Here is a 23,302-nt window from a genome sequence, read left to right as displayed (position 1 = left end):
CTGTGAAACTGCTAACACATCCTTGACTCTCATGGCCTCCTCATTATTTCTTACATCATCACCATTGTCTGAATTATGTAGCACATTGAAATCCTTATGCCCAAGTGACATCATTGGGAAGTAGAGCCTTGCAAGATGACTAAGCTATGAATGGCTTAGATAAGGCCCAGGAAGTCTCTTATTCTTTCTACATAGAATGACTACAGGTTCTCACAAGACACCCAAACTGATGGCATCTCAATACTTGTCTTCTAGCTACCAGAATGGCTGGGGATACATTTACAGTGTGCGTAGTCTGCCTGCCATGCCATACTTTTGTTATGGCAGCCCCAAAAGTCAAAGACAATTCTATCCGACTCTGCCATTTCTGAACATGATGTCCTGGACAGTTAATAATAATCATACTCATAAATTACAGGATTAATATTTGAAGCTAAATAAGGTCACTGTTCACCTATGTAATGAGGACCGAACATGCCACAAGGCTCCTTAAATGTAAAGTAGGTTCTTACTATATCCTTTCTCTATGTGGCTCCAACTTAGGTGACAAAGGCTGGTGCCACACACATATAAATGAACTTCCTGGCAGGGGAAGGAGATGAAATCTAGAGAAACTGGTGTCATAATCACCTATGTGTGTATGCATGAGTCTCAAGTTCAAAGGTGGCATATGGCAACTTCGTAAGGGAAATTAACGAATGCTTGCCAGGGAGCGAGCATTATGGATCCTATGCTGTCTGAGCAAGGCTGGCGGCTCCAGACAAATGGCTGCACACTCAGTCACTGCCCCCTCCATGCAGTGGCACGCCTGCTGGCAGCCAGTACTCTCCGCAGCCTTTTCTAAATCGAAGAGAAGGGCAAAAGCTGGAGGAGGAATGGCGTCCAAGGAGAAGAACGTGGCAATGTAAAGAGTCCCAGAGCAGAAATTCAGGCGAATTTTAGTGGAAGAGACTGAAGGGAAGAGAAGAGAGGGGCAGGAGAAGGTGGAGGAGCAGAGGGGTGCTGGGTCCTGTGCTCAACGTCTGAGCTTTCTGGGGAACCGCCAAACTGGCTATACTAATGTATATCCTTGCTAATGGTGTGTAAGGCTTTCTCCCTTACTAACCATTCTCACTTGCGTTGAGTTTTTGGTTTTTCAATCTTAGGCATTTTCACAGGAGTGAAATGATGCCAAATTGCAGGTTTTTTAAAATTACATTTTGCTGATGAGTTGTGTTGTTCAGAGATAGTTTGTATACTTTTAGGACATCTGTGCATGCTCTTCCTTTGCACCCTCCCCTACCCTTTGTGTGACGTGGAAGGTCAAGTGTGCTCTGCCACTGAGCTACATCCCAACCCCTGCTCTGATGTTTTCTACTGTGACATGTCCACTCAGATCATTTGCCCATGGTGTTAGTGCTGGTCACTGAGTTCCTTGCTAGGACTGTAGTTTAGAAACAAAGGGACTGGTGTCAAGTGCTTTAGGGAATGGTTTTCCTCAAAGCGACTTTAAAGCTTCCTGTGGGTTCTCTGAGCAACGTGAGATATATAATATTGAGCATTATCACATTCAGGCGAGTTGTCGGTGAAGGTCGCCTAACCCACCTGGATGCCAGGATCTGGGAGGCTTTGATGTCAGCCACAACGTGCAGGAAGTAGTAACTCATGAAGACTCTTCTCTGAAGCAGGAGGAAGGCAAAGCAGATGCTGTCCCAGATGATTCCCGCCTCCCCACTGGGCAGCCTGCATTTGGAGTCATCCTCAGCTGCGGCATCAAGCAGGGGAGAGAACCCAAGAGCAAATGAACACCCGTGTGCACCGCTGTCGCATGAAGTCTACAGAGCCGGGCTCGGGAAATCCCACCGACACAAGCGTGGAATTCCAATGGGCTGATTTACTTATGAGCTGAGCACTTCACAAGCAGCATGAGGGGGCTCCAACGAATTGCCGGCACTGTGAGGTTAGGGAATTCCTGAACATCCTTTCTTCAAGGACTTCCCCTAAACAATGGCTTAATGGTAGATGAAATGCTCTAATGTAGAAAAGTTCTATCCAGGGTCAACGGGCTTGATAGTCTATTAGCAGGCTGTGTCAGCACATTTACACTAACTAGCAATTTCCAGATAATAGTTTAATCCTCTGTTGAGTACGGCCTGAATTAGGAGCCACAGGCATCGCGTACATTGTATCTAAGTAGCCTTCTGAGTATCATGAAAGCACATAGCTAACACAACCTGTGATTCTGAGCTTGAGGCAGGTGACAGAAATTGCATTTCCCATTGTCTCTGTGGGGGAAAAGTGGGGGAAATCCTCCCAGATACCCCAGGACTCTTCCCAGTTGGCTTTCTGTGCCTGAAGTCACCCCCACCCCTTCTCGGTTTCTTGAAGAGAGAGGTTCTGGAAGCCCGAGGCACCTGAGGACCGACCGGTCTACCTGGAGCAGCTGCAGCCTTGTGGAGGAAACGGGAATTGTTTTTAATTCTCCCAGAAAAGCACGCGGAGACACCCGTCCTGCACTAGTGTGGCAGGGCGTTGGGGGGGGGCACCTTCTGTCCTAAGCCAGACATCACCCAGTATAGCTTCACAGCCTCTGTCTCAGGGTGGAACTGATTCTGACCTTTATCTCATTCCTCTGTGCGTTGCCCTTGAGGTTTGAAGCCAGAACCACACAGCTGCTCTCCCTTTTCCACATCCCTTCCCCCCCAGGGTCCCCTCATACTTACGCATTTTATAGCCTTTCACTGTGCAGGCCAGACTGAACGCCTGGATCAGCCAGCAGCTGTTTCTCACTAGCGCACCGATGTAGCCACAGGCTCCTATCTGAAAGGCGAAAGGAGGGAGGCACACCTCAAGCTCTGAATCCAAAAAACAAATCTGATGTCTAACAAATCCAATGTGCAAGAACTCACTAGAACAAATGTCAGCCCTTCCATAAGGGGACTACAGTATCTAAAACACCAGCTTCCACATCTCATGCATATAGGAAGCATTAGGTGTTTAGAGAGCAAGGTAAGTTCAGGGGGAGTTCTTCCCTGTGGGAATGGCAAGGATCTCCAGTGTGATGTTTCTGCACTCGGAAGCACTGCTTTTTACAAAGAGAACTAGACTACTGTGGGACATGCCTTGACCCGATGGGTCTGCACTAAGACAAGGACTATAATTTGGGTAGAATTATTTTCTCAGAGGTCATGTGATTCAAGCATGTACTGATCCCCAGAAGATCACTCCAGATCTAAGCTGAAGAGTGGAGTTCTTAGGGCTGGTATGGATGATACACTGCCCTCCCATTCATAGGCCCAACATCCTAGGAACCAACCTTGAACAGAAGACATTTGGTGTGGGAGAGGACCTGTACTGAATCTATACACACTTTTCACTGTCATTGTCCCCTAGACAGTGAAGTAGAGCATTATTTGTGTATTGGGTACTTGGAATGGATATTTATGCTATTTGGAGAAGATGCAAAATATACAGGAGGATGTGTGTGTGGGCTCTATGCAAAGACTATGCAATATGAGGAAGCTGAAGGTCTTGGAGTTCATGGAAGTTCTGAAAAAAATCCTTAAGAGAAACCAAGGGAAGTCGATGTGCTCTGAAGCCTGTCTGACCGATCCAAGGAGTGCAGAAGCCTTTTCTGTTGATTGGTATGTAGTTCTTTCCGAGTAACAAAGCTCTTATGCCAAGCTCCAATCCAGAGCTAGGTAGTGTAAATAAACAGTAACCACTGCAAGCTAACATATCAATGCTATTGGGGAAGCTGTGCACATTGCCCGGGATATTCAAATAGCATCATTCCCCAGACAGCAGTTACTTAGCTTGGGGGCTGCAGCCCTGAAGACAAACCTTTCAACCTAGGCTCTAATCCCATGTCAGAAAGTGTCTGTTTTGTTTTTTTTCCTGGGCAGGGACTGACTTCCCATTTAGTCTCTAGAGACTTTTAATCTGGTTGATTTGTTTTTATTTGTATTTGCCTCCTGAAAGTTCCTCTGACGTTTTCTAGGAAAGATAGTAGACAACCATTTTCTGTTCACTCACCTCAACATTGTAACCATTGTCACCAATGACTGCATTGTAATTATTTATAACAAAAGCTATTTTCCTTTTCCAAATATGATCAGTTAGAACGTTACCTCAAAGGTTATATCCGAGTCTTACTGATATCTGGACCTTCAAAATGCCAAACTGCTTAGCTTAGTCTACAATGTACATTTATATAATTAATAAATTGATGAATGGATGGATGGATGGGTGGATGGATGGATACATGTGTGGATGGATAGATAGAGGGATGGATAGATAAACTGATTGATGGATGGATGGGTGGATGGATGGATACATGTGTGGATGGATAGATAGAGGGACGGATAGATAAATTGATGAGTAGATGGAAGAAGGGTGGATACATGGGTGGATGAATGGATGGGTAGATGGACCTTATGGCTGAATAGATAGTTGTGGATGGATGGATACAGGTGTGGATGGATAGACAGATGGGTGAAGAAACTACATCCATGCATCTTTCAGGATCAGCCTTTTGGAGTTTGATCTCTCCATGAGATCAGCTTTTGAATGAGCTACCGTGTCGGTGGCCTGTGTTACACCTCTTCCTAACATCATACCCTGTGAAAGTTTGCATTAGTGAGCTAAAATAAAGCCAGTTTGTTGTCAATTAGAAAACTAATGCTCCAATAGACTGTATAAAAATAAATAATTCGGCTATTGATGGCTACGCATACTTTATTAGACCTCTAAACACACTGAATCACATGAAAAGAATCTTTTAAAAAGAACCACCCAATAGTTGGACCCATGAATACCTCGTGAGTTCCTTTACAGGAAGGGAGGAAAGGAAGAAGCAGGGACCATCACAGCACTGTCCCCCGAATGCATGATCAGTCACAGTCACCAGAAGCAGGCCCATCAGCTGTAGCCCAGCAGAAAGGCACCCATCCCTTCAGCTTATCAAGGCTGTTGGTTAAATTCCCTGCAGCACTAAATAACTCCAGTGGTGGCCTAAATAACGGGTACAATGCTGGGGTTCTCTCTTTGTGGTGTGAGTTGTCTGGAACATCAGGGTAAAAGTTACGTCTGATTTCACCAGGCAGCATGCATTGTTCCTCTGCCCCACACGGTTTCTGCCATCACACTCAGAAACAACCTAGTGCTGACTTTTTCTCGCACATCTTTGGGTGCATAAAATGTGTCTGCGTCTAAAAGCCCTTCCTGCCTCATTGTTGTGGGAGTAACTTCCGCTGCCTCAACCAATAGTCGCTGAAGCTTGAGCCCACAGTGCGGCGGGGAGCGCCTTCCGCTCCATCAGCCAATAGCCGCTGAAATACCAGCCCACTGGGGCGTGGCATATTTCTCTTTTAAAAAGAGCCACAGATCCCGCATCAGGCCCTCTTGGTTCCGGCGCTTGGTCCTGGCTCCTGCTCCCGGCTCCTGCTCCAGCGACTAGGCTCCCTTCCTGACGGTTTATGGTGTATGTAACTTTTACCCCCCAAAATAAATAACCCCTTAAAACATAACTGGTGTGGGATTGATTCGCCGATACCTCATTTCCCACCCGACAGGGCATTTCAGAGGACATCTCAATTTGTCTCACATTCTACAATTCTCTCTAGGCAAGAGAGTTCCTTTGTGACGTACATGATAAGAGAAGACATCTAGTGACTCCAGCAGTCATAAAAAGGCCACTTCAGAGTGACACTATGGGAGAGGGAAGCTTCTTCCTAGGGAAGGGTGGGATTTTAAGCAGCAAACCATTTTAGATTTGATTTGTTGAATGTGTCACCTTCAATTGCATGACCCTGAAATGGGAGAAAGGAATGGAAAAGATTCTGTGTGACATGGGAAAACCATCAGCGGCAAGCGGGCGCTGAATTGGTGAATTGGTGGTGTCTTAGCTGTGACTTTTGAGAATCGTGTGAGAGTCCAAGGCTTTTAGGAACCACCGAGTAGGCTGTTTATTCTTACACTGGAACCACAAGTGTGTTATGCAGTGGGAGCCACTCACCGACAGGATGTTTTTCATGGTAATCACAAACACATTGTATGCAATCAGCCAGTCCCAGTAGCGGAGGATGCTCTTGATGGGTTTCAGAAGCAAATCACCCCCAAAGAGCAGGAAATAGAAACAGGCCACCAGGTAACCCATGCAAAATATGCTGATCCTGGTTGTTCCCGTGATGAAGATGATGGTGAGGACGAACCAGAAGAGGTAGCTGAAGATGATCACTTTGGACATGTCCAAGTAAGATCTGGAAGACACACCCCGAGTGATAGAAAGGTAAGTGTGACACAAAGAAAATCAAGGCTTCATCTTTAGGGGCAGAGAACCTCGTATTCAACGTTGGACTATCCACTGAAGCATTTTGCAAAATGTGTGCCAAGGCCTCTGCATACCACTGCCTGCTGCCTAAGAAAGCCCTGCATAACCAGCACTAGACTAATAGGTAAGTTGGGAAAAACACTATGTATAAGTATGCTTCTCATCATCTCATTTGTGACCAATTTCTCACAAAATAAGAACATTTTTTCTGGGCAGGGTGGTGGTGGCGCATGCCTTCAATCCCAGCACTCAGAAGGCAGAGGCATGTGGATATCTGTGAGTTTGAGTCCAGCCTGGTCTACATAGTGAGTTCTAGGACAGCCAAGACTGTGACACTGAGAAACCCTGTCTCAAAAAACAAAACCATGGCAATAACAACCCCCCCCTTCCCGGAACATTTTCTGCCTACCTCTTGAATATTCAAAATTTTCTTGGTCTTTCTATGGTAGGCATGAATAATTAATTGCATGGCTAAAAACATTCCAAGATATAGGTGCCTCTTGGCTAACAGGAAAGTGAGCATTGGATTACGTTCAAGGAACTAAACGTTTATGTTATTATATTACAAAAAGTACATACTACATACAAAGATTTCAGTAGAAGTAAAAACAATCCCTTGTCATTGATGGAAGAACAACTCATTCTGTCTGGATGTCACTGGGTCAATTCAAGGCTCTTTGAGGCACTGTCCACCCAGAGTGGCTTTAGTGATGCAAGGTGAGACTAGAGTATGGGGCCCAAACTTTTCTACAATAATTAGCAACTGTGGGAGCTCCCAGAACCTGGGTCACTCTGCGGGCGGCAGGTGGTACAACTGCTGGCCAGAGCTCAGTTCTGCTTGACCACAGCTTCTCTGAGGGCTTGCTCTGGAAGTTTTCCTCTGGGGTTTTAGGAAAAGGATCAGAGAGTAAATTCTAGGTTCACTCTTTGTTTAACGGGCTGCATTTCTGCAGGAGGTTAATAAATCATCTCCGTAAAGTGTGCGCTGTCCTTGGCCTTGCCAGCAGCATTGGGAAATAAAATGTATCTTAATGCTTTTACCAGATAAGTGAACTTTTGACACTTACTGATTTTAAGAGGATAACAAAATTATATTTTTTTCTGAAATTACAATTATAATCCTTCTGTAATTTTTCTAAACAAAGCAGGAGAGCCATTCTTGAGATGAGATAAACCTAATAGTTTGTTACAGATACAGCTGAATGTGACAGCTTGTGCCCCACCAGAGGTGAATGGAGATGTCACTCTGTCTGGTATGGGGCAATATAAGTAAGGTACTTGGAATGGAGCCTGGCACCTAAAACAGCTGGGTAATGAAAGCTAGTTAAGTTATGTGTGTACTATATAGACTCAGGACTATGCAGAAATATAGACAAAAAAAACCCCTTAAAACAAGCAAACAAACAAAACCATGCAATTAGAAGGACCTTTGCCCCTTATGCTTTATAAAAGCAGACAAGACAGGTTCTTAAAACAACAACCCTAGGGAGTCAGTGACACATGCCACTCTTCTCTGAAGGCAGATGTTGGGGTGCTCCATGCAGGTGCCCTGTGTACTCCCAGGGTAACCCCTCTGCCCAAGTCTTACCAGCAGTGGGAGAGGGCAGACACTAAGCCAGGATCCCCAGAGGCTGGAGGATCAGGCCTGGACAGATCCCACAGTGCTATTAGGTTCCTACACCATGGAGAAGGTGAATCTAAAAGGCTTCCTAGGATGAGGATAGAAGGGGAGCTTGACATCAGGCAGGACATGGATGAAACTAAATCTGGAGAGCGCAAGATACAGAAAGCCTGCACCATGAGACACTGAGCTGGGCTTGTGGAAAAAGCTCCCAGGAAAAGCTCAGGAAGGCAAGGCTGAGTGTCCCCTGGCTGGAGAGAGCGGGAGGGCAGCCAGAGTGCTGTAACGGGAGCCCACAGAGGGCTCAGGGAGATGCGACATAAGGACAAAACCACACAGGGCAGCTCTAGGGGCTTCACTCCTGGGACTCCTGAACACACAGGTGAGGAGGGAGAAAGACAGGAGCAGTGAGGAGGGACTGGGATGAGGGATGAGAAAGACAGAAGAGAGGAGGGGCTGTGACAGAGGCAGTGTGATGAGGGGGGTAGTGAGTATAGGGCAGTGAGGAGGTACAGGGGTAAGGAGGAGGGTCAATTAGGAGGGATGGGTGAGGAGGGAATGATAAAGGCAAGAGAGGAGAAGAGGTGACGAGGAGGAGCAAGGATGAGGAAAGTGGAGATGAGGGAGGTTCGAGATGAGGAGAGATAAGAAGTAAATAAGAGAGTGGAGGAGAGAGGGCTGATGAAGGGTCAAGTGGATGGAGAGACAAAAAGGGGAGAGGGATAAGAAGATGAATAGAGAAGGAGTGGGGAGGAAAGGGGGAGAGTGTTCTTGCTGGAGAGCTGCCTACGGTATTGTTGGGCTAAAGCAGTTTCTGTTGGAAGGGACTGAAGCCATGCAAGGCATTTGGCAGGGACTCGAGGGACACAAGGGTGTAAGGTGGAGATTGATCTACTTCCCTGGTGCCACACTGACAGAACTGTACTTAAAGGGCAGTTCGAATGACCTTGCACACAAAGATTGCCTATCAAGAGGTGACGCTGCTGTTACCTGCAATGAATGAAATCTGGCACAGGATTATGCTGGCTGAATGAGGCGGCGTCGAGGTTCATGCAGATCTCGACGTTGTCCCCCGCCATGATGCGCACAGCTGCCTTGTTTTCATCCTCAAAGATCTGCCGTTGCAAGGAGGCACACAGGAGCAGCATGAAGTCATCTGGCAAGACAGAAGCAGTCACTCCTCAGTTTCTAAAAGGCCACACACGGTCACCACGTGGCATGTGTGAGCCTTAGCAAACAAGTGAGCTGAGTCCCCAAAGATCATACTAACTTCTAAGGCTGGGACCAAGTCCCCATTTCGTGATCCCAGTATGGGGACAGCAGAGGGGGTATCAGGTCTGGAGGGCTGACAATGGTGGCCTCTGAGTGTTGTCATGTCCAGATGCTAGGTGCCTGCCCCCATGAATCTTGGGATGTGGTGCACTTTTCACCTCACGGTGCTGAGAAAGCTGTTGGAACGCTGGCACATCTTTCCACGGGAACTAGATACGGACATTTCTGTTCTTTCCTCTCACCAGTTCCTTTGCTTTTGTAACCAGACTTTTCTCGGGGATCACATTGAGCAGGTGTGAGCAGGTGGCCAAGGTACAGACAGGTCATAGAAAGAACATGGGCACGGCTTTGAGCTGCCCACAGCAGAGCTCTGGCCAGGTCTCTGGGATACTCCCAAGGCACAGGTGGCTTCCTTGTTTTTAAAATGGCCCAAACTTTCTGTAGTGGGGAAGCCACTCTGGAATTCTCCGTGGCACTGTCAATCCCTAGTGTTTTGGAAGCGCTGCTCCAACCATCCATTTCCAGAGATCCTGGGAGGTTCTGCATGCAGCTCTCCTGTGAATGACATCTGTGGGCTCTCTGGAAGGTTCTGCATGCAGTTCTCCTGTGATTGACAGCTCTCCTGTGATTGACACCTGTGGGCTCTCTGGAAGGTTCTGCATGCAGCTCTCCTGTGATTGACATCTGTGGGCTCTCTGTTGCTGCCACAGCCCTGTCTCTCATTTGGGTCTTCTTGCCATGATAACTGGAAATGGACTCAATTTGCAAAGCTCCCTCTCTAGTCTATCTTTGAAGGGGAGAGGTGTTGGGAAGTGAATCAACTTTGACGTTAATCTATTCATTTTGCAAATGGAAGCGAACCAGTAGATGCTATTGGTCACTTTGCATATAAATACATAAGATAAGCTTCATACACTTACAAAGTTCAGCAGAGGAACTAAAGGTGATAACGCCTAACACATGAAAAATAATAACAAATATAAGCCCAAATACCTACATCCGGTGGTCCTACAAGCAGAAACACAGACAAGAAACACTTACAGACAAGAAACACAGGGTTGGGCCGCACGATGAAATCCGGGAAGTACAGCCACTTGATGATGTTATCATTGAAGTTGGCACCCTTGAATCTCCACGGGTAATCTGCGAGGGGCAGGAATGAGCAGGCACAATCAGTTCCCTGGCGCATCTCTACCTTCTCCGCTGTGCACGGCCTATGGCTGGGATCAGGGCAGATTCCCCAGGCAGAGCGCTCACCTCGGCAGGGGGCAGGTGGGATGCCTATGCAGACAAAGTACTGGAAGGTGATGATGCAAGCCAGGAAGCAGCAGTACTTGGGCCAGACCTCCGCGATGGCTTTTCTTCTGCGTCGATACAAGACACCGATCAGCCAGCAGGCATGAATCATGGCATAGAAATCCATCCGCTGTCCGATCACATTCACCGACATTAGGAAACAGGTCTGCATAAGGATGGTTAGGAGACAAGAAAGACTGGGTTTATCAGACACGGAAGGGATGCCAGAGACCAGGATTTCTCAGTCTATCTGCTCATGCACAGGTTCCTGAGGAGGGTCACTGTTGAGTGTCTTTTAGCATGAATATGGAAATGCTGGATAGTTACCTCTGAGAAAACTGACTGTGCCTTTCATAGTAATGGCTTCAACAGTGGCAAAAATGATAGCTATGATGTCCTGGTTAAAATACCACCATTGCAAATTCATTCCATCAATTCCACTATAGATTATCGTGATAGAATCCCACTCCTCTGCTCAGCCTCTCACTATTCTCTCATTACCACTTCAGGTCACAAGAGTCCCCCTCCCAGTTTATACTTCAAAATGCACATGACGACAGGAAGTCCATTCTATTCTTATTAAGAAATGACAGTTCAGATGTGTATAGATGACTCGGGAGACCTAGGGAGCACATGTATTGCTATGGAGTGGGGTACTGACTCCTGGCTTTTGAAAACTCCAACTCAAGCTAAGCAGACTCCTCAGCTCCAGTGGCTTTGTGAATGAACAGGGATGTGTAGCCATCCTGACCAACCAGTGACCAGCCAGTCCAAAGAAACTATTTAAATTCTTATGAAAAAATATCCAACACAAAAAAAGAAAAAAAAATCCAACACATGAACAAGAAAACTCACCTCTAGGCCAAACTTGTAGAAGAAGTAGTTTATAAAATATTTGGCACAATTGATAAGTCCATCATCTAGGTGTAATCTTGTGATGTCATGAAATATAGTTTTGGACACTGGAGCGGTCAGTTTGTTTCGGCCTCGATAGTACTCCTGATGGCGGTAAATGGTGACTTCAAAGGCCAAAATTGCCAACATCAGGAGATTATTCTACAAGCAGAAAGCGAGAAAGCACATCTATGTATCCTAGAGGCCTTGTGATTTAGTACTTCTGAGCAACTACAGTAACTCACTGTATTTAAGTACGGACGTGTAAAAAACAATGTCATATTAGATCTCACTGTATTCAGTGTAGCATTGAACCTATTTCTCTGTCTTACTGAGGACCTAACTTTCTTGTGAAATGGAAACTGCTGTGTTCGCAGGATCTAGCCTCTCTGGATGTAAGACTGTGGTTGTTTCTTTTCCTTGCTTGGTAAGTACATGGCACATGCCAAGGGTACAGCACCCAGAGATCTTTGAGGAGGACAGTCTGACCTTGTTTGCAACCCTTACATGCAACATATTACAGGGACATCTGGGAAAGTCACTGAGCTGGGGATGGCAGAGATTGAATTTAACACCTCTGGTCTCTGGCCAGAGGCAAGATCACGATGGAAAAGTCCTTGTCATAACAATAGTCACGACAAGATGGTAGACACATGGGAACAGGTGGCAGGGGCCATCTCTCAGACTTTCCAAATATCAGTTTGTCTTACGTGACAGCTATTTGGACAGTAACTGTTATAGAAGATCTAGAAATTACAAAATATGGTGTTTAATACATTTTAAACCCTCAGGTGCCAAGTGTAAAGATTTCATTTTTAAGGGTCTTGTCAGCAGTTAGGACAATGATTAAGGCTGCTTGAGTTATTCATCAAAATGAAACGTACAAAAATGTATAAGAATCTAAATGGTTTTTATGTCATTAAATCTCAGTGATTATTTTTGATCAAAATATGCTGTATGACTTTGTAATGTAAATGTGTATTCTTTATTAAGCGTTCAAGAATCAGAAATCAATAGCAAGTATTTCTTGTAATGTTGTTATGCCTCCATCTTAGAAATACTTACTACTGATATCTGGTAGATTTTTATCTAGGGCTTTTCTTTGTTTCTAGAAAAGGTTACAATGTGTACAGTGTTACAAATTTTCCTTTTTCAAACACTTAACAGTGTACTTTGGACTTGCTTCAGGTCTGATGTGCCCACCAACTTTGTCCTTTAACAGTTATTCGAGGAGCTAGTGAAGGTGTTGGTGTATTTCAAAGAACTGAGCTTATCTGCTAAGTGGATTTCTTTCAGCACAAAATAATACTGTATAATACTGATTTTAATGTCTAGTCATTTTTGAGATCTACTAAGAAAACAAAGTTACCATTGGAGGGGCTAGGAAGCTTCTAATGGGGGAAGGTCATAAACTATAGAGGTCCAGAGGCCCAGATGAGACATAAGAAAGCCTTACCCTCAGGTAGACGAGCAAAGGGGAGGACTTCCTCAGGCCGACCCACTCAGTGGGATCAACAGGGGCACTGTAGAGAAGAGACTTGTTCAGCTCATTAAGGGGTATGTTGGTTTGATTTTCATTGGGCTGAAAAGAAGAGAAAGTGGGGTGACAACAGCTTATGAGATTGACAGTGTTCAGAGTGATCCTCTTCAGCTCTGGTCAAAGGAAGTTCTGTGGGGTAGGGAGGGGAGGACCCATTTCAAATGGGGAGGAGTCTCAGGTGAAGAGCAGCTTTAGGTTCACAAGGGGCCAGAGTGGTCCTAACGTGGGTGAGGTGACTTAAGTTAAACCGAATATCTCCCCTGATCCTCTTAAGGTCACTGAGGAAGAACCCCCAACTTCGAGGCTCACCAAGGAGCAGTTGACAGAAAAGTTCTCAGGCTTAATGGTTTGCAGCTGGTACAACATTTTGCAGACGATGATCACACATGTCCAGACAGTGCAGACACTAGAAGCCACGCGACGGAGTTTGGCATATGGCAGAGCAAATGCCCAAGAAATCAAAAATACATAGTTGAACAGAGACACCTGGAAACACAAAATCAGAAATGGGGGCAGAAATACATGACAATGCACAACATTCACAAGACGGGACAATGTGATTCCAGTTCAGCAAAAACTGGCTAGGTTCTTATGTGTAAGGTGCTGTTCTAGGTGTTGGTCATTCCAAGGACATAGGGGCGCTGTGGTCTTGAAGATACTCTATCTCATAAAGCAGACAGACATACAATCAGGTAGCATCAATATAATAACAACAGTAGCTAAGAGTAGCTAACAGTTCCATAGTTGCACGGAAGTATGTGGTTCTGAGACTGCATTAAAAATATACATGTACTGGATTGGAACAGAAAGTAAAATTAGCTTGACTTGATGGCTAACTAGTTTGAGCATGGTATGATTAAGGGTAGAAAGCGTTAGACATAACATCAGTTTTTTTTGGTGGGGGAATCTAAGTGGGTGAATTTTCACTGCTAAGATTTGAAATATCAAGAATATGCTGACTTAAGGGTAAGGACAATGAGTTTAGCTTGACTGTTGGCTCTGGGCCACACAAGAGTTTATCAGGGAGACAGATATCTTCAGGTCTAATCAGTCTCCACAGCTCAAAGTTTCCTGAAGAATACAGAAGCATCACTGTCTTCTTCAGCCACGAAACAAATGAACTTATTTTGATACTTTCTCTCGGGGCTACTAACACTCACAAGTGAAAATTACAGCATACACTCACTATAAAACTGAATATGTAGCAGGCATCAAGTTCTGTGACCTTTGAGAGAAGAGGTTTCAAATCTGGCTTAGACAATGAAAACGGAGAAAACAGGAATGAACCATCTGTATGCAGCACGCTGTCAGCTACTCTTCTTATTCAGTTATCAATACTAGAGGCAAAGATTCTCTCTGAGAATTACGTGCTGAGATAGTAAGATAGCAAGAGATGATGCCCCGAATTAACCAAACGAGAAAGATCTGCTGTTCATAGGGATATTCAACAGCCCAGAAAGTGAACCCAGAAAGTAAAACAAACTGCACATTGTGTTTTATCAAAACGCTTTGAGCCATGAATTGACTCTTCTCCCTTAGCCAAAGGCAGGGTCAATTTGAATGTTACAGAGAAAATTATATTAAAAGTATTTACTATGAAGTAAACCTCATATTTCTTTCATTGTATATCTTTAAGGCTCTCTGTATAAAGGTAGTATATGCAATTTGCACATTTTTTAAAAAATTTTCTAAGTGATAAGCAAAGATAGTAAGTCTTAATTCCCAACCAAGTTCAAGGTGAGGATTCCATGCACTCAGGGAACATGTAGAAAATACTAAATCCATTAATGTCCCAGGCAAAGCCACACACCAAGAAGGCTGATGGGGTGAGCCCTGCTGTGATTGGGGTTCCTGGCTTAGCCTAACTCCTGTAGAGAAAGATGGTCCAGCTGCCAGCAATTTGAGCTGAGAATGGAATTATCTAAATAGGAGTGATGTGGGCTGGGGGATTGCAGGCCTTGTAGATGACAGAGAAGGTCAGTTGCATTCCCAGAGAAGCAAGCTGTCTAATATGTGAACCCCACATCTCCCAGATGGTCCAGGAATGGCACTCCTGAGGTGGTCTGGGCTATAGTGTAAGGGTCTTAACTCCATGTGAGTATAAGAATAAGAGCTACCCATGACAACATGTTAGGTAGACAGGTCTGATGTGATCCCCTTTACACCCTGGAAAGGATGTCCAGTTGCAACACGCAGGAGGTTTCAGATGGAGAAAAGATGTGTATTTCTTAGTTATATAAAGGGAGAGACGATGTGGGCAATGGGTTCAGTTTTAGGCTCACTGGCAGGAGTGTTTCGGGGAACACAAGGCATGAGGTTGAACTCAGGACCTCTGGAAGAGCAGGCAATGCTCTTAACCACTGAGCCATCTCTCCAGCCCCCCTAACACTTGCCTCTTTCACAGTCACCCAGATGATGTACGACGAGACGATCTTGACGATGTGCAGCTCCAGGATCCACCACATAAACACCTGCAACTTGTGAAAATACTCCAGGAATTTTAGGAAGAGCACGGTGAGGCGGTCAATCACCAGGAGCCACTTGTTCCTTAGATCTGCAAGGCAGGAAATACAGCCAGGAGCATGGCCACGGCCGGCGCTAGTAACAAGCCGGAGCAGCTCTTGTCGCTTTTAGGATGAAATGAGAGTCTGCTCAATAGTTAGCGGATGCGTGCTGTGAGCCTGGAGTGGAAGCACCCAAGACCCCGACCCATGCCACACTGCTGATTCAGAACGTAAGTCGAAACACAAGGGACCGTGTTACTATATTGGCCTTATAATTAAATCAGTGAAAAGAACTTCGTCTTGATTTACTTTTGAGACTATGCTAAATGACCTGAGCTCTCTGTAAATAACATCATTTTCATCAAGCACAAATGACAAATGGGTGGTTAAGGCTCTTCAATCGCCTTTAGTAAGCAAGACCATCAGATCTACTTGTGGGCAGAGACAGCTTGTTCACCCTTAGAATCAGTATGGTTTCATAAAGTGTGGCCAACTTCTAATCATTCTTTTTTTTTTTTTTAAAAAAAAAGATTTATTAGGAATACAGTGTTCTGCCTGCATGTATGCTTGCAGGCCAGAAGAGGGCACCCATTCTCATTATAGATGGTTTTGAGCCCCCCCCCCCCCCCCCCCGGTTGCTGGGAATTGAATTCAGGACCTCTGGAAGAGCAGCTAGTGTGCTTAACCTCTGAGCCATCTCTCCTGCCCTTCTAATCATCTTCTTATTCAAATAATCCATTGCATATTTTCTACCTTAGGGGTTCACACCACTATATCCCTGTACTGTCAACTTTACTGAAAGCTACAGAGGACAGTTTTGTCTCTCCATATTTCAGTTCTGGAGAGTGTCAACCCAACAGAGATAGCTGTAATGTGACTGTCCTTGGTCTGAACATTTAGTAAGGTTTTAGTTACATCAAAAATGCCTATGACTCAGGTAGACAGTCAACGTAAAGAAACAATTCAGAGGTGTGTACAGCAGAGCAATAAGGGTGTAGGGGGATTTTTGATAGGACCCTTTTAGAAGAGTCCAAAGTCCTCATTAAAGTAGTATAATGAAATCCTAGCTTTAACTACTTGTCTGGCAGGATTGCCCATCCTCCACTGTGGGGTGCAATCCAGATGTGAAAAAGGCATTTGGTCCTTATCTTGGGTCTTCTAAGACGAATTGGAGAAAGTAACAAGGTCTCAGGGCATGTCTTTAAGAGTAATTTTCCTCCTTATGTCACATTAGCAGAGATCCAGCTAAGACGTGTACAGTATCTCCCACTTGGCCCAGAGGCCACGCTATGCCACTGTCTGAGCATTATGACAGCGTCCAAACTCCCTGCCTTTTGCATCTTCTGTCAGGTAACATTTCTCAATAACCATGGCCATTCCACTCCACTCATTCCTGGTTAGTGCAGTTCTGGGAAGGAAGTTGGAGTGGAGCGGGGTGTCTATTGACAAAGATGGAGCCCTCAAGTCAGTGTTGCCCAGAGCACTGCAGAGCACTCAGACAAGTGTGCAATTACACACCACCTCCTCTAGCTCGCACACTGTAAGTGTTGGACCAGAAGTAGCAATGTATGCATATTGCCACTCTCCTTGACGAACCTCAGAATGCCTTCCCCAAGAATGAGTCTCTGAAGGTAACATCAGAATTGCCAGTGGCTCTGAGCAAGGGCCTATAGTGGGATAGGTCCTGTGAGAGGTTCCCACGAGCAGCAGAAACCAGAACACACCCCTCTGGGTCTCCCCACGGACACTCTGCCTGTCATCATGAATGGTTAGCCAAGCACCTGCCCTCTTCCCTTTCAGGCAGATGGAAGGGAAATTATTGCAGTAATTGGGATATGAATATTATCACGATAGCAACCAAGACTATTCTTCAACTTTTATTAGACAAAATCACAGGCAGGTGCTTTGGAGAAAGGCACTCTGTCATTTGTGCTGCGAGGGCAGGCGAGGAGAGGGGCTGGTTACCTGAGGTTTCTTCCTCCTCCGACTCCTCTTCCTCCTCTTCCTCCTCTTCAGACTCGTCGCTGTCTTTCCCCGGCTCACCCTTTTCTGCCTTCTTGGCACATTCTTCTGGCCTCTCTGCCCCAGGCTCCGCCATTTTCTGCACCTCAGGCTTCTCCAGGCTGGTGGTGGTCATATTCATAATGGCTAGGTCTGGGAGGCTTCCTTCAGGGTGGGCCAATCTGTGGGCAGAGAGCAGCCGAGTGAGGAGGGGAAAGCGCGCCAGGAGGGTGCAGTCAAGGGGCAAGTAATGAAGGCCAAACCAAGGCAAATCGGTATGTGTACGAGGACCCTGTGCCATGGGCATTAGCGTCTCATCGTGTTTTGTAAGTCTGTTTAAGTTCTTTCTAAACACACACTGTCAACTCAGCTTTGTTAGGTTTTCTTATTCAGGTGGTAGTGATAGGTCAGGAATGAGAGCTATTAGCACCTAAACTTGACATTTTTTTTTCCTGGTGGAAAAAAAATGGTCAGAATTTAGGATGTAGAAGCATGAAATGGCGTCATGTAGAGCAAGCATTTCATGGCTTCACAGGGGGACTTACTCATTCTGGTGGATTGGTAATTTTTTCTTGATGCTGCTCAAAGTAATTGAAATAGAAAGGAAAGAGAAGGAGATGAGAACAGAGGAATTACAAGGAGGTCAGAGATCACATAGCATGCCTTACATCATCCACTATCACATAGGGGTATGCCAGGTGCGGTGACGACCTAATGCCAAGTGCATTCCAGAATGGTAACGGTAGTGGGCTTTCCCTAGGAACCGAGGCTTAGCAGCTGATCTGAGAGGGCGGAATGATCAGTTTATAGGGGAGAGGATTTAGAGACTCCCCAGTCAAACTGCATCATGCTCTTTTAGCAAGGTTTTGGACCACCTTGCAGGAATCACGTCATTCACAGGTTACCGAAGGCTTTTTCAAAGGATTAAGTAATGTATGCTCTCAGCCAGCCTTGGCATTGGCTAATCTCATGCTACCAGCGGCTAAAGCATATGCGAGGAGAGTCACGCACTTCTGGGAGTGGTTACGGCATCTGCAGCACATCTCGTCTGGGGACCACTGATGTGCATTTTGGACTGGAAGCTGCAGGGGATTCTGGAGGAGCCAGAGCCGGAGCGAGAATACAGCGGGTGGGGATTTACGGCCCTGACAGCAGCCTGGTCCCACACCTTACTTCATAGCAGACAGCACAAGTGAGAGCTTCGTCCCACACTACAGTTTTGAGACAGAATATTGTGTTGCTCAGGCTGCCCTCGAAACTCCCAGGCCAAGCAATCTTCCCTTAGCTACCCAAGTATCTGGGACTGTGGGTGTGTACCATGTGCCTAATTTCCTAATTGCTTCAGAAAAATGGGAAGCTCTTTATTCTTCTTTGGGTGAATGTTATAAAAGACACTGTAGATAATAAAGAGTGTTTTATGGAACATGTATTCCAGAAATGCTAATCATTTTTTCCCATTTGTAATAATTATTCTATTTGTTTCAACCTGGTCATGGCAGAATAGACAATACTATCCTACAAACAGGATTGTAGAATCTCAGAAAATTATTTAACTTTTCTAAAATTTGGTTAATTTTTATATCAAATAAGTAGATTTGTTTGGATAAATTCTAAGCTATCTTTATTGACAGAATAGTTAAAAACACATCTATGGTTTGAAGGTAATGCTGGCTTGAGTCCGCATTTCCCTTGGGCTTTTAGATAGTACCTAAAAAGACATTCTCTTTGACAGGGGTCAGGCAGGTAGAGTACCACATGCCAGGAGCAAACTCCTAACTTAAGGCAGAAAGAGTGTCTGCAGAAGAGTTCAGCCTAGGGGTGTGGCTGGTCATGGGGGTGTGGCTGGGGACGGATGGGAAAATGGCTGGGGATAGGGTTATGCTGACATCCTACCCTTGCCTTAAGCTAGCTAGCTCATATTCTCAATTGCTGGAAAGCTGATAAGTTTTAAAACTGTAACCATCACACTCTTTTCCGACGGCAGTGCTGTGCATTTGTATTAATAACATCTGCCGGCCGATCTGGCAGGGCTCTGTATGAGATGCGTCTGGGTGCAGCAGCAACCTGGTGTCAGAGTCACCAGCACACACGTATTCTGGAACTGTTGCAGGCCTCCAATGTACACATAGGAGGGTATCTGTCATGAGGACAAAGACCGGTCATTTATCCTATGGAAGTGGTGATATCAGATTACATTTTAAAGATGGTAGAAACTTTGAAGGGACAAGATAACTCTCTAATAATCCCTGCTATTTGTGGAATAAGACTCCTAGTCATGAGACTGTTTCTAGTCACTGTGGGACCACATGGTGAAATGTCTTCAGTAAAGATGCCCCCAAACTGCTTGTCACAGCGAGGGCATACTGAGGACACCAACTAAATGAAGGCAGTAGAACAAGATTCTGAACTGGAGCTTTTGGAAGTAGCTCTATACTCATTTCCAGACACTTCTTTACAAGCACTCTGGGCCAGACAAAGTTGAGAGCAGAAGAGCGCTGAGTTCTGCAACTCATGTTTGTTGCGCTCGGATTTAATTCATGAGGAATGACAGGGGGACATCCAGGTAGTGTCCGAAGCATGTCACTTTATGTCTTAGGATGGGTAACAACAAAGGAAAAGGGAAGAGACACACACCAGAGATTGTTAACCCTCTGAGATTTTCATTGACCATTTTCTTTCACTATATATTCAGGAAAATGTGTGCACATGAAACACGCATTAATGAAAATATGTTAAATGCACAGCTGGTTGGAGCATCCTATTTTAAAATCACTTTTCAGATCTCTCATTTTTATCTTTATCATACTGCTTTTTGAGAATATAATCAAGAAGAATGCCAAAGGCCTGGGGTCAGCAACAGAAAGCCTGGGGCAGAACCTCCCGGTGGGAAAAGTCTCTACCTACATCGCTTGACGAAGTACTGGGCCTGCCTCCTTAGCCTCAGCCTGCTAACTGTAGGATGGAAACTGTTGGGCCTACTTCATAGGATATTTTGAAAATTAGGGCGGTTTCTGTGAATGACTCACATCAGGAGGAGTTATGCAGGAAAACTTTAAGGCAAAGCCCCCATCTTCGAAGGAGAGATTTTCACGCTTGGGTGTGGTCGCCTGCATTATAAGTTCATCCTCGTGAAAATCAGGGTTCAGCATGTACTCTTGCAGGGGTCCTCTCACTGAAGGGCAGTGGAGAAGAGGCTAAACATGGGAGATGATTCTGCTGCCTGCCCATCTGCACATTTAAGAAAACCCTTCTCATGGAAGATGCCCAGGGTCTCTCAAGGGAATCTGCTCTTTATTCTTGCTCACGGCTCTGTGCGGAGCTCTCAGTCACGGCAAACTCTGGGGCCCAGGGCTGGAGGAACTGACTGACCTCTGCTATACCCAGCGGCTGGATTGGTCTCCAGAAAAGCTGATGTCTCTTCGAGCCAGAGAATGCCACCCCAGGGAGACAGTCCCTGAAACTGCAGGCTGCAGAGCTCATGATGCTTGTCCTTCTTCACCGGGTTCATAGAGTGTTTTACTGCCCAGAGGACAGGCTTTAACCTGGGACACCAGGCAGATGTGGGGTGACTCTGGGGAGTCTTCCTCCTGCCTCTGAACATCAAACCACTTCACACAACTGTCTTCACAAAAAGTTCATTTCACTTCTTTACATTTTCTTTCTTTCTTTTTCCCAGTTGTTCTTGTATCCTTGTTGCCATTCATCCATCTGTGCGTCTGTGTGCGTGCATGCGTGTGCGTGTGTGTGTGCGCATGTGTGTGTGTGTGTGTGTAGGGGTTGTGAGATTTACAATAGGCTTCTCACTATTAATTTTGGAATAAAAGTGTGGAGGGGTTGTGAGATTTACACTCTGAGCTATGGGCTTCTCACTATTAATTTTGGAATAGAAATGTTTTCACCCTTCACACCACCACAAGGCAGATGACTTTCACCTTCATTTATGAATCCAGATCTTTCCTTTAAGGGCTGTGTATACCCCGCTCCACCTGCTTTGCCAGAATTATTCTTAGCGTGTGTTCTGGGGACTCCTCTGGCAGGCAGCAATCTGGTCCTGCTCCATCACCTCCTCTGTTTTGTGCGTTTTCACACCACAACTCAGTGACTGTTAGTGAGGGCATCCTGTGCACTGGAGACACTCTCTGCACTGAACCGAATTGTGTGAAAGCCACAGAGGTTTTAATTCAGTACTAGGACTTGGCCTTGAGAAGCTGCATATTAAGCTAGCTTCCATTAAAGAAAATGGAAAGCGGTCATTGTAAAATCCATTAGTCTAAATTCTATAAACTATCCTAAGTATGTGAAATACACATTGTGCTCACCCCTCCCACAGGGATAAGAAATGCCTGACGTTCGGGAAGGAGGTGTACTGTACATCTGCAGGGTTCACAGTATTAGTGACACCTGAAGCTTTTTTTTACAGAGCTAGTACAACATCAGGAAGACTGTATTCACATAGAAACAGCTGATCTGTGTGTGACTTTAGCTTCACACCTTACATGTATGTGTCCCATCTTACTGTATGTACGGCATTGAGTTCTCTGCATGGAATCCAGAGAGGCTGCACATTTCTCCTTCTACACCATGGAATGAATGACTTCATTCCTGAGAAAATATCCGACTTGATATTTTGTCAATTTTCCCACAATTTAATAAAATTATTCTCTATCTTTTCCAAGTGTCTCAGTGCATGCTACCTTCTTTTACTACATATTTTGGGGAAAGTAATATCTATCTGGTATTCTGTATGTACATATTCTATATGTACATATTCTATATGTGTAGGTGTATCTCTTTTTTCAAATCTACAAAATCATTTTTCTGAACACATTTTTCTCCTTATAAAATAAAACTGAACTTCAAATATGTGTGATGAAGGGCTCATTCTGCCATTCAAATTGAGTAAGAGGTCCAATTAAAATTCATACACACTTTAAAGATAACATGAAGCACATGTTTTGAAATGAGGGTCAAATGTATTTAATTAACATTTCCTCTTGGGGGTATGTTAGCCTTTCTTCTGACTTCCTCCACGGATGAGAGATTTCACTGAAAGAAGGTAGTGGCAAAGCTGGATTATTTGGTAATTTTAATTATTAGGGGTGAGTCTGATCTTGATACATATCTCCTATTAAGATAAGTGATGCATGCTTTATGAAAAACAGCAAGCAGACACTTATCTTTTGTCTGGACACAGGAATTAAGTAGCTGGTGAAGATCCCCAACTAGAGTGAATCCTTCTCTAATCAGAAGCTAGGATTTTCCGAGCTGGGACTTTCTCTCACACTGGCTTCCAGCAGATGCCAGACAGTCTTTGTACAATGTTTATCTCTATTAGCTCAAGTGACACTCATTGTAAGGGAGGACCATGTTTAGTTTGTATTTCCTGTGGTGTGGGGACACACTGAATTCTATGGATGGAAAAAAACCCTTCTTTAATAGTTTGATCTTTCTTGTAGAATTGTATTTGGAAACTGATTTGTTAAAAACCACACAGCACCGTGGCCATTTTCTTCAACTAATGAGTAGGGCCGAGGGTTCAGCGGTGCGGCATCTTCTGTGTACAGCACAGGGCATCCAGACCCGAGGAGCTTACACCTCTAGCAAGGGAGCTAAGACAAGCAGGGTTCTGGAAGGAAAGCCTGAGAAACTGCCGCGGGAATCCGGAGGCAGGGCAGACAGGTGCCAGCAGGACGTTGACATTGTTGGGATTGTGTGGAGGAGGCAGTTCTTGAGCTGAGCTCTCGATTTTATGATCAGTGAGGTGTTAACCTCTCAGGGAAGGCTTGAACAAAGAGCAAAATCAATGGGCTGTAGAAGTCGGGACCCAGACCAAATACTGAGCACCAGCTGAAGACCCTGGACCA

At 45.1% G+C, this 23,302-nt stretch overlaps 1 protein-coding gene across 7 annotated transcripts in view; it reads right to left on the bottom strand.

Annotated features, from left to right (window-relative positions):
• Piezo2 (piezo type mechanosensitive ion channel component 2) overlaps window positions 1–23,302 on the bottom strand; it is a 373,285-nt gene that overhangs the window by 65,386 nt on the left and 284,597 nt on the right. For all 7 annotated transcript variants that reach the window (XM_087896005.1, XM_087895998.1, XM_087896002.1 and 4 more), the window contains 11 exons: window positions 17,403–17,620; window positions 15,327–15,487; window positions 13,243–13,419; window positions 12,850–12,975; window positions 11,355–11,555; window positions 10,461–10,665; window positions 10,245–10,346; window positions 8,922–9,087; window positions 5,996–6,239; window positions 2,703–2,799; window positions 1,585–1,744 (listed from right to left, as the gene is read on the bottom strand). In XM_087896005.1, the coding sequence (XP_087752131.1) occupies window positions 1,585–1,744; window positions 2,703–2,799; window positions 5,996–6,239; window positions 8,922–9,087; window positions 10,245–10,346; window positions 10,461–10,665; window positions 11,355–11,555; window positions 12,850–12,975; window positions 13,243–13,419; window positions 15,327–15,487; window positions 17,403–17,620 (1,857 nt within the window). The remainder of the gene's footprint in view (window positions 1–1,584; window positions 1,745–2,702; window positions 2,800–5,995; window positions 6,240–8,921; window positions 9,088–10,244; window positions 10,347–10,460; window positions 10,666–11,354; window positions 11,556–12,849; window positions 12,976–13,242; window positions 13,420–15,326; window positions 15,488–17,402; window positions 17,621–23,302) is intronic.

The sequence above is a fragment of the Myodes glareolus genome, chromosome 13, assembly GCF_982192425.1.
Source record: "Myodes glareolus chromosome 13, mMyoGla1.1, whole genome shotgun sequence".
NCBI classification, from domain to species: Eukaryota; Metazoa; Chordata; class Mammalia; order Rodentia; family Cricetidae; genus Myodes; species Myodes glareolus.
The sequence above is the reverse complement of the archived record's forward strand: the minus strand, read 5'-3'. Positions and strand labels throughout refer to the sequence as shown.